General features: G+C 35.6%; 1 protein-coding gene across 1 annotated transcript in view; it reads left to right on the top strand.

Annotated features, from left to right (window-relative positions):
• Positions 1-12,065, top strand: part of LOC135080095 (putative phosphatidate phosphatase) — a 97,235-nt gene that overhangs the window by 31,625 nt on the left and 53,545 nt on the right. The window contains exon 2 of the mRNA XM_063974775.1: positions 1,708-1,859. Within this exon, the coding sequence (XP_063830845.1) occupies positions 1,708-1,859 (152 nt within the window). The remainder of the gene's footprint in view (positions 1-1,707; positions 1,860-12,065) is intronic.

Raw genomic sequence — 12,065 nt, 5'->3', positions numbered from 1 at the left:
CTTATTAGTGTACTCTCCATCTTGTTTTAATGAATCTGCGTTAATATTTATATCAATTAACTGAATAAGTGTTTTGGTTAAAAATATTTAACACTGCCTCTGACTGGAGATCTTTAGCTCGTTAATTTCATTACATCGCAAATACAACTTTCACCACCTGTACTTTGAAACCACATTTAAACAAAATGTACGCATCAGGTTTATTTGCTTTGCTGATTGCTGTTTATCCAATACCTAAGAATGCAATACGTTACAGTCTTCACTAAAAAGTTGATAAACATTATAAATGTGTCTGTACTTACTGAAGTATTTAAAGATTACTGTTTGTATTAGTGTGGTAATTTTAAGAGTCATACATGGATACAGGTAGAGCTATGATTCCCACATGTAAAAATTGCCAAGATGAGACCATACAACCAGCTCCACTGTCATAAAGATATCAGATCTCAATTATGTAGAACCAAGCTTCTAACTCTACACGTGGCAACTTAACAAAGCCCTAATTTCACAAACTTCACTTCGACTTAGGGAAGAAACCTTCTTCTTCTTCTTTTGGTTGATGGCGATGAACTTGCGTTTTTAGGGAAGAAATTATTTCCGGCACTTGCACTGGCACTTGTCTTACTAACAAATATTCATATTTCACCAACAAATGAAATGTAAATTCTTTTTCATGAAATTAATGTTCTAAACCGTAATTATTTCGCATTCTCATCAACATCCAATCCATTCTTCAATCTTGTCAATTTTAAACGATCGAATCGATTCCATAGTTTTTATATCTCTGCCCTCTCCCCATACCTGCTGTTTTTTGTCTATTCCCCGATGTGTTTGGACAAGAAACAATCCGTGAAACAATAGTTAATTTCGTCTTCTCAATGGGGTTGGTTCACTATACCAATTTAAATTCCTTTTTGGCGTACAGTCAACCTATAAAGTAGATCCATTTTGAGCTGTATTGCTTTGTGTTAAGAGTGAAGATGTAGATATCTCGTGAGGTTGACGGTTCACATCCCGAATGGAGCTTTTTTAATGATCTCCAAAGTCGTTAATAGCAGGTTTGATTATTAAGTCGATGTGTTACAGTAATTTGTCTTGCGTGACTGTCATTTTTTAAGTGTTACGTTTCCCTCATTTCTATTAGGATATGAGGGCTGTGGTTGTAATTAGACTAGCGTTTTTACAATGTTTAATCATTATTTTACAACTTGTAATTAAGTATTTTGGGTGTTGTAATAAATAATAATAAAATAATAAATATCTTTGGACAATTTCACACAGCGCTACTTATCTAGCCCCAAAGTAAGCAATTAATAAATCCTAAGTTGTAAATTGAACGTAATCTTTAAATAGTTATCATTAAAGATTGTTAATTAGTTAATTGTGGTAGAACTTTCATGCGCAATTATGTGTAATATAACTTTATTGTTAACATTTGTTTTAATTTTCTTTTCAATGATATTATTAGGCAATATTTCTAAGATCATGATGATGCGCTTCCATGAATTCTTCATTTGTATCGGTTGCAACAATTTGATCATCATCACCATATTATCAGACTTTTCGTCTGTATCTTTAATATCTATCAGCTTTGTATGAACCAAAAATATTTATCTTCCTTTCTTACTAATAGGCATACTAGCTAAGAATCAAGACTTCAGGACTAAGTACATTAGCAGTACTCATTCTTTCTTATCATTGTTGCAGTTGGCTTCCTTATCCTCGCGTTCTACCTATGGGGCGTGCCCTACAACCGGGGCTTCTTCTGCGACGATGAGTCCCTCAAGCACCCCTACAAGGAGTCCACTGTCACCAACGTCATGCTGTACATCATCGGCCTCGGACTGCCGGTTGTCACGGTAAGTAATAGTAGAGCATTTCTATTTTCATCCGAAATTCGTCACGAGTTCCAAGAGAGTGATATTAGAACCCTGGGACTGTTCAAAATTCGCTGGGTTTCATTGACTGGCTTCATAGAAGTTGCAGTGGAGGAACCAATGTGTGGTATTAGTCCCATATCCAAGCGAGTCAAGAAATGTAGCTGTGGCTTCCAAGAGAGATACTATCCCCTAGTTTGCTCTTTGTATCTATGATTATTTTTCTATAGGCAACCTTAAATCCGTAGGAGAACCAGAGTGACTGACATAGCCCGCAGAATCGCTAAAATCAAGTGGCAGTGGGCGGGGCACATAGCTCGTAGAGTCGTAGAGCTGATGGCCATTGGGGCTGAAACGAACGAACGAACCTTACTTCTCATCTGAATAAAGATAGAAATTGCCAAAGTAGTTGTTGTTTGTTCTTCATAAAATTAATAACCGATGAATCCATATTGTTTTCAGGCATCTCCATTATTGGTCTAGCCTTTTTTTTCAAAAGCCTTCGTCATCTATGTATCTAACACAGTAATAATATTGTAAAATAACCCACTTTGCAGAGCTCTCTTTGCCTGCGCCTTTATTCTGTTTGCCCAAGTGTTCACAAAAAAGAGGCGCCTATTTCTTTTTCTCTTTCTAGTTGCAGTTCGGTGATGTCACTGACCGTGCCATATCCGAATGTTCACACTTGAGCCACGAAAAAACCGCTAGAGCTCAGATTATGTGAAGGAGAGTTCTGTAGAATAAACTTTTTTATACCTGCTTCCTTTTTGTCTTTCGTTGTCTGTTTCACTTATAATCTTTTTGCTTTGAAAATAAACATTTTATCTATCTTATAAGAATAATAAGAACAATAAGAAATGCAAAAATCATGCAATTCAAACTATAGTTTAATAATCTGTATGCAAGTAAGGCGATTTTAGTATTTTCTGCCCTATTTGTCACTCTTGCTTAGATGTTAGAAATACGGAAACCGATTTGCCCCAGTAATTACAGAAAATCTGCGACATGCCACACTTAAAATAATTTACTTGCACTTAAACTCACTTTCACCGGAAACCACTTATGTCAACTAACTCACGTTAGTCTGAAAGTGAACGCGTAAAATAATTATTTAAACGCAACATTTTCAATAACTTCTTTCTTAAAACTTAAAATTGAACTTTTTTTAACTTTCAACTTCTGATAAAGTGGAAAAGTCTGCCTACGGGACCCAAAAAAATACGAAATGTCGATCGTCAGTCAATATTAGGCTGATGCACACCGTCTCATTATCAGTTTGCTCGCCCGCTGTGCTAACCCATCTATTGTGTTCAACGCCTTATCGGCTGATGTTGGCGATACCATTCCAATTTGTCTCCAAATGTTTGGACAAACATTTAACATTTACCTGTGTAACTGATAACAAGTCCGTAGTTGCAGTACCTAATTAGGTATAGAGTTAAGGCACTTTTTATAAGAGACGGCAAGTCCACTGAAAAATAATTCTACCTTTACGTCCCAGGAAATCCTATCTCTTTTTAATCGAGAGTAAAATCTACGTCATCTCTAATGTTATAAATTAAAACACATGGACTAGTTTAAAAACTTTTCAACTTCAAATTGTGTTAAAAAGTCGGCTTATCACTCTTCTATCGATCGGCTTCTAATTTGATCAAAGATATCTCTACACATGGCAGGTTTCCCACCGGCATTCTTGTCTTTTTATTTTTTTATTTGACACATGAATTACTAACTGGCCGTAAATTGATTTTTTTATTGGACTGACGTCAATCTGGCCAGAATCAGATTTGAATTTAGAATGATGTTTTGATGCTGCTTTGTTACTGAAGTATTTTAAAAAAGTACATTACTTTAATTCAATTAAAATAGTATTCTCGCTTTAATTAAAATTGTTTTGTCTGTTTTTATCTTAGTGCAATCAACATTTTTGACGGAATATTTTTATTTATTGTCATGAGATTAAATTTTTCTTGCAAAATATCTACCACTACATAAGATGGACAATATTTTGCTTGATATCCTGTTCTTTAATTCAAAATAATGCTTTCTTGAAATTAAAACTGTTTAAACCTTGTCGTAACATTTAACCAAATAATATTTGCTGAACAGTTATCGTAGTTATTTCATATCTGCCACCTTGACCTAGTTATGAGTTAGAACGATAAATAATTGCTGTGAACATTTGCATTATGTATTTCTAAAGCGATAACAGCAGTTGCTGGTTGCAATTTTACAATTTAACATCCTTCCGCGAAGGAACTAGAGATAAGATTTCTGGCGCCGGCCTGTATGTCAGAGGCATTGGAAATATGCTACCACAACCATGCTAATCAGCGTCAGATGTTCTTGCATCTTTTGTATCAGATTATTATCCACTAAGTGTATGATAGGCATAGGAAATAATGCTACTGCTAACCTACTAATCGGCGTCAGATGTTCTTGCATCTTTTGTATCAGATTATTATCCACTAAGTGTATGATAGGCATAGGAAATAATGCTACTGCTAACCTACTAATCGGCGTCAGATGTTCTTGCATCTTATGTATCAGATTATTATCCACTAAGTGTATGATATTGCTCAATTACTTTTAGAAACTCTTTTTAATGCATAACAGGGATTTAAAATTATTATTTATGAAGCATTTATAATTTTTTTCTTCGTCGATGAAGCAAATTTATTTTTAAACCGTGAAAGTAATGAGATAACAATTAACAACAGAAAACTACATTTTCAGCTATTTGCTCTGTTTTGAAGAAATTTTCAAATTGTTTGAGGTTTGTATCGTTCAACGGCTTCAACATGTGCCAGATTGCTATAGGTTATGGTAATTGCTTGCCATCGTAGCAACCCATGTTTGCTTGCCCCTCTCTTCTATTTAAACAAAAAGCATTTAAAAAGCAAACTGTCAACGACCAACAATCTTGGCTTTCTATCTGCGTGGTTAGATGTCAAACACCATGACCAATTTGACACAATCTATAATTATAGATTAGTCCAGTCAAATTAGACATGAACCCTGCAATAATTCGCATACAGCTGAAAATTGGTACGAATGTTCGGAGCACCATTATGAATTAACTGTGAAAAGTCCCCATCGATCCGACGTGTGCTAAAAAAAAAATTCAAGGTCAAACTTAAAAAATACGGGTTTTTGAGATTTTCAGCCAAACGGTTAGTTTTATCACAAAAACATGTATGACAAGGTTTAAGACCATACAATTATCTATCAAAATTGTCTATACACTTTCTCCTAAGAGTCAGCGTTTCTGAGATTCGATGATCCGAAGAGTCAAAAAAGTGTTTTCTTCATAACGGTCTTACACATAAATCCAATGTGATATCGCCTCGTGCCACGACTCAGCATTGTTTCATGATGTGTTGTCGACGTCGAATATAAAATAATTAACCTCAATGTCATTTGTCATCTTTAATTGTCGAAAAATGTTTGCAACTTAGACGAAGGACTGCACCGTGAGTTTCTAAGATACGAAGTTTTCGTGTCTATTATGTTTAAGAGCTCTTATATGCACACGTCACTACTCTACTTGTAACTCTATGGTCACTCTTTTAGCCCGGTCAAGTCAGAAAATCCAGGTTATAATAATTCGCATAGAGCTGAAAATTTGTGTGATTGTTGAGAACACCATCCTTAATGAAAGGTCAAAAGTCCCCAGCGATCCGTCATTTGTAAAAAAAATTTACGAAGTCCAAGTTTTTTGCATTTTTCCGCCAAACAGTAAACTTATCATAAGAAATGACAAGAAATAGTAGTAGATCATAAAATTATCTATTAAAATTGTCTTTGCACCTTTTTCCTAAGAGTCACCGTTTATGTGGTAACGATGCAAAAAGTTGGAGAATTCGCATTCTGTTAACTACTCCAAAAGTCCACAACTTCAACTCTATTAAAATAGTTTTGAATTGAACAGGATAACAAATACATCTTAAAAAAGGCCTACTGGGGAAACCTGGTAAAAAAAATACGCCAAATAACCCTCATAGGTGTTGTGGAAACATGTGCATATAACGAGAACATCAAAACTAACTTTTTGAATCGTTCTACCTCATAATCGGTGACTCTTAGGAAAAAGGGGTAAAGACAATTTTAATAGATAATTTTATGATCTACTATTTTTTCTTATCTATTTTTATGATAAATTTACTACTTGGCCAAAAAATGCAAAAAACTTGGGTCTTCGAAAACTTTTTTTTAAAATGACAGATCGTCGGGGACTTTTGACATTTCATTCAGGATGGTGTTCTTAACATTCACACAAATTTTCAGCTCTATGTGAATTATTATAACCTGGACTGTCTATCTTGGTCGGGCTAAAAGAGTGACCATAGAGTTACAAGTAGAGTAGTGACGTGTGCATATAAGAGCTCTTAAGAGCCATTTTACATTTTCGTGCGAATTTCTAAGATTTTGGAAGCATGAATTACTATCTTAAGCAACACCCAGATATTATTTAATAACTGCGAAAGATAGGTCAATCCTTGGTGTTGACCATTAATGAAACGGATTTACTAAAACTCATTTGCTTAATTCACAGTGCCCCATCTCCCACAACCATTTTACGGAAAAATTGCCGCAGACTCATTTTCAAAGTCCTGTATCTATTATTTATGCTCATATAATAAGCTTAAAAATATATAGTAATCATCGGACATATATTCTTGTAGTCCATTAATGAAATAGATTCTTAAATTTCATTACCATTATTGAGTAAAATCTAAAAATAATTTGGCAAATTTGAAGAATAACGTCACATTTTGATCGTGGTTTTTGGTTTAAAAACACAGCAATAACTGCAATAAAAGTATCCCAAAATAAAGAATATTCATTGTAGAATTGATTTCTACAGTTATTGTTTAAATATTAGTAACCACTTTGTCAAAATATTGATGTGAATATCAGTATAAATTACAATGCGCAAGCCGACATCGATTAGTATGGCGCGAGCGCCCGTCAAGGCAGGACCTGTGTCATTTTTCCCGCCGTGACGTTTACGTGCGTTCGTGTCGTGAAGCAGTGATTTGTACGGCGACCAAATACATTTGATACTATGCCGAGAGGCTGTTTCGAGTCGGCCGGCCGAGCAGAAATTGAAATGATGAATTTTAATTTCTTTGACGGATCTGGGTGTAACTATGTATAATATGTAGGTACCATGTATTTAATTTAATAAATAAATTATAAAAAAGTATATCCATTATGCTAGCACCCTTAACACAAGCATATTGGTTGCCTACTTTTGGACTAGATGGCGCTGTGAAATTGTCCAAAGATTTGTTTATTTATTTATCCGCTTTGAGTTTTGTTTCGTGAAGAAGAAAAAGAAGCGTTTTGTTTCGAGAAAGCTTTGTTGTTAAATCTATACTAATAAAAGAGGAAAGATTTAATTGTTTGTTTGTTTGTTTGGAGGCAATAGGCTCCGAAAAAAAATTCTTTCACGATTTAGAATCCTAATTTTTTTCTATGTAGGCTATAAAATATTTTCAAAAACTTTAGTCCAAAATCTTTGATAAAATTCGACGTTTAATAAATAAATTAGATAACATTTATTAATACTTTTTTTTTCAGTACGATTTTAGTACTTGTTTTTCAGAAATTCTACGATTTAACTAAACTTCTAAAGTGTTTATATTTTATGCATAATTTATTAACTTCTAAAATATACATATGTCATAGTCAAAGGTCGATATGCAGTCTCTTCGCGGAATGACTGGTCTATCCTAGGTTTGACCAAGGCCTTCAGGCAAACCCCGAAGTAAATTCTTATTTCGGCCTTTGACTAAGTCAAACCTAGAAGTGCCTAAACGGTTCAGTCAAACGTCGAAACTAATATAATCTGTTTCGGGCTTTGCCTAGTCAATCCTAAAAACGACTGACAGACTCGGTCAAAAGTAGACGGCAAATAGAAAACCAGCCATGTGTGAGTCGGATTCGCTCACGAAGGGTTCCGTGTGACTCTTTTGTTGTATGGGAGCCCCCTTAAATATTTATTTTATTTTAATTTTATGATTTATTTTTAAAATGCAACTAAAATTATGTGAATATTTCAAGGGTTCACCTGTTTACGTTTTAATTAATATCAAGTAAAAAACTGCAACAAGTCACGTTTGCTGTATGGGAGCCCCCCTTAAATATTTAAGTATTTTATTGAATTATTTATTTATTAAGTGAATGATTCATGAGATACGAGCCTGGTGACAGACAACATTAGCGAAGTCATAATAATAGGGTGTAAATTCTTTATCCTTTAAGGTAACAGAACCCTAAAAATTGGTAATTAATCAAGATCGATCTAGAAACACTGACAACCAACCTCAGTACTGTATAAGTTTAGTTACTCGTACCTTCACCTAAAGAGATAGCTGCGCGTGCGCGTGAAAACCGACCGTCGTAACGCCTATGCAATAAGTTCGAGATCAGAATTAAGTATAGTTTAGTTTAAAGTCTTAATTCAGGTTTGACTAGTCAAACCCCGATTTCATTAAATTGAGTTTCGACCTTTGCCTGACCAAATTAGTTACTCCTAGGTTTGACTAACATTATTTAGTCAAAGGCCGAAATGTTTGGGCTTTGACTAAGACTTCTAGTCAGACCTGAGGATTGACTAGTCAAACCTAGGAGTGCCGGAACTTCGAGGTTTGACTATAACACATATATCCTATTGATAGATGACGTGCTTCGTATTTTATTAAAATTATTACCTGACTAGGTTAAAAAGGTGTGCAATGTTATTTTGGAGATAACTTGGTTCCATAGAAATATAGAGAGATGCTAAGTAATGCGCTGAGTTCGAAACTCAGTGTCGTATTAGAAATTCACACACACAAAGAAATCAAATTATGTGCTCATTATCCACTGCGGTATCAGTATTCAACGTTCGAATAATCTTTAGTACTATGCAAGCAATATAAACTGTTTACATAATGACGTCGCTACTGTCATCATTGCTTTCACAAGCAATATGTTCCAATTTGTCCCTTGTCACAATATTTCCCTTTAGTTTCTGTGATCTGTGCTTGTTTCTGAGTTGATATCAATGAAATATTCCTTAGTACTTTTGATTTAAATTATTTTTTTTATTTTACCACGTGTTTGAAAAATCAAGGTCAGATTACAATAAAATAACAAAGTGAAAACATAACATTGCATTGCAACTCGCAATTTCGCAATATTGATGAGGAGATTCTATTGGAAAGTCTGTATTCATTCCTAGGATTCCCCTAACACCATCAAATTCAAGAGAATTCAAGAGAGTGCAGTTTCCCATCTCATGCTTAGGGACCACGGTTTAAAACAGTGTGGTTGCATAGAGCCTGCAACGGGCAACCGCGTGCGCAGCTGCTCATACTAATTTTCGATACAAAAGCAAGTGTTGGCGCCCTCACGAGTTTTAGAGGAGTTCCATATGGTAGCGGGAGTAGACTTAAAGGAAATCTATGCTTCTCCGACGACCAGTTGTATGTGGAATACTCCAGAGTTCGTTCGTTTCAGCCAAATGACGTCCACTGCTGGACAAAGGCCTCCTCCAAGGTTTTCCACAATGCACGGTCCTGCGCTGCCCGCATCCAGGCTCTTCCCGCGACCTTTACGAGATCGTCGGTCCACCTAGTAGGAGGCCTGCCCACGCTACGTCTTCCAGCCCGTGGTCGCCACTCGAGAACTTTTCTGCCCCAACGGCCATCGTCTCTACGAGCTATGTGCCCCGCCCACTGCCACTTGGTTTTAGCAATTCTGCGAGCTATGTCGGTCACTTTGGTTCTCCTGCGGATCTCCTCATTTCTGATTCGATCACGCAGGGAAACTCCAAGCATGGCCCGCTCCATCGCCCTTTGGGTGACCTTGAGCCTTCTTATGAGGCCCATAGTAACCGCAGTGTCTCAAGACAAAAGTCTTCGAGCAGTGTGTGCTGCCAGTGTTGATTTATGGATCTGAAACGTGGTCGCTTACTCCAGAGTATGCGCACACAATAGCCTGGTGATTTTAGCCCCTGAAGGAAAAACAAAAAAACATTGTTTACAAAGAAATCTGCGGCAGGTGTAGTGTTTTAATTTTGTTTTAGAAAGATCTCATAATTTTGTAAGTATTCAAATATTTAAACATAATAATTTGTAGATTTTATATCAAAAAATATAACCATTTAACAAAATTAATTTTCTTAGAATATTTTAATTCTATTAGAACCATTTTCCACTTCATCGCAGAAGAAGTCGCGGGCAAAAAGCTAGTATGAAATATGTAGTATTGCCCGCGGCTTCACCCGCTTGAAATTTAGTTTGTCACAGATCGTCATAAATTATAGCCTATACATTGTTATTCTGGTCGACGCCAGGGATGGATGAGCGTCGCTGTCGCTGGCGACAGGGTCTTCTGGTTCAGGGTTCATGGCGTAGGTCTCAGGCAAAATAAAATCCACTACACACAGCACTAATAATAATAATTACACACAGCACTAGAGTCGTATCGGAACTGAATGAACCAAAGGTCTTGCGATAGGAACGTCCGACCCGAGTGATAGTTGAACACAGACTGCCTAGTACTGCTGTACTGTACTGTACTGTAAAGTTTCATCAAAATCTGTTCAGTAGTTTTTGCGTGAAAGTGTAACAAACATCCAGACATCCACACAAACTTCCGTATTTATAATATTAGTAAGACTAGTAAGAAGTAAGATAGTAAGATGAATTATTTTAGTTATTTGTTTACTTATAATAATATTTATTTATTTATTTCTTAGCTCTGTCTGATAATGGATCTGGAGGAGATGCAATGGCCACCTCCGTAACAAAACAATAGAACCCTATGGAGTTTGGGCTTGTGTGATTCGCCTTGACGAATATTTCGTATCCAGGGTCCGATGATGGAGCTGTAAGGGGGCAGATTTTTTTTTCACTATGTGACTGTCTTTATTTTGTACTTAATATATATTTTACATATTATACCTATTCGTGTTTCATTATTCGTATCCAGGGTCCGATGATGGAGCTGTAAGGGGGCAGATTTTTTTTTCACTATGTGACTGTCTTTATTTTGTACTTAATATATATTTTACATATTACCTATACCTATTCGTGTTTCATTATGAATCGAAATATAAAAGACTTAATAAACTCTATTAAAAATTTAAATTAATTTATCAAGTTTGAATACCTCATTCTACCTTAAAATTTATAACTTAAATCAATCTAATACGGTCACGGCTCAAGATTTTTTTGTCCATTTCAGCGTTCTTTTTACTCTTTTGACGTTGCGTTGACAGCTTTTACCTAAATTCGCGCGGAATATTTTTGTGAAATGGCTCTTAAACATAATAGACACGAAAACTTCGTATCTTAGAAACTTACGGTGCAGTCCTTCGTCAAAGTTGCACCCATTTTTCGATAATTAAAGATGACAGACGACATTGAGGTTGATTATTTTATATTCGACGTCGACAACACATCACAATACAATGCTGAGTCGTGCATTACAAAGGTTGGTGTTGCTTGATACACAGACACCTGCAATAATTGCATAGATCAACAATGGACCACATGTTACATCGGCGAAACACTAAAAAGATTTGAGTTAAACATTCCGACAATAAAATCCTAAAATTGCAGGTGCGTGAGAAACTAAAATTACCATGCTCTAAAATTAACACGCTACAACTAACAAAGCATTTATATCATCATTGGATTTATGTGTAAGACCGTTATGAAGAAAACACTTTTTTGACTCTTCGGATCATCGAATCTCAGAAACGCTGACTCTTAGGAGAAAGTGTATAGACAATTTTGATAGATATTTGTATGGTCTTAAACCTTGTCATACATATTTTTGTGATAAAACTTACCGTTTGGCTGAAAATCTCAAAAACCCGTATTTTTTAAGTTTGACCTTGAATTTTTTTTTTAGCACACGTCGGGTCGATGGGGACTTTTCACAGTTAATTCATAATGGTGCTCCGAACATTCGTACCAATTTTCAGCTGTATGCGAATTATTGCAGGGTTCATGTCTAATTTGACTGGACTAGATTGTGTCTGCGCTAATTATAATTAGTGTCATAAAAGCGATTATACGCTTTCCTGACTATAGAAAATGTGGAATTAAAGAATAAATAATTACACGGGCTATTTACATGATTGAAAAACGAACACAAAAACTCTCAATATTTTCTCTGGCATAACGA

This window comes from Ostrinia nubilalis, chromosome 17 (genome assembly GCF_963855985.1).
Source record: "Ostrinia nubilalis chromosome 17, ilOstNubi1.1, whole genome shotgun sequence".
In the NCBI taxonomy this organism is placed as follows: Eukaryota; Metazoa; Arthropoda; class Insecta; order Lepidoptera; family Crambidae; genus Ostrinia; species Ostrinia nubilalis.
Note: the sequence above shows the minus strand (reverse complement) of the source record. Positions and strands in the feature narration are given on the sequence as shown.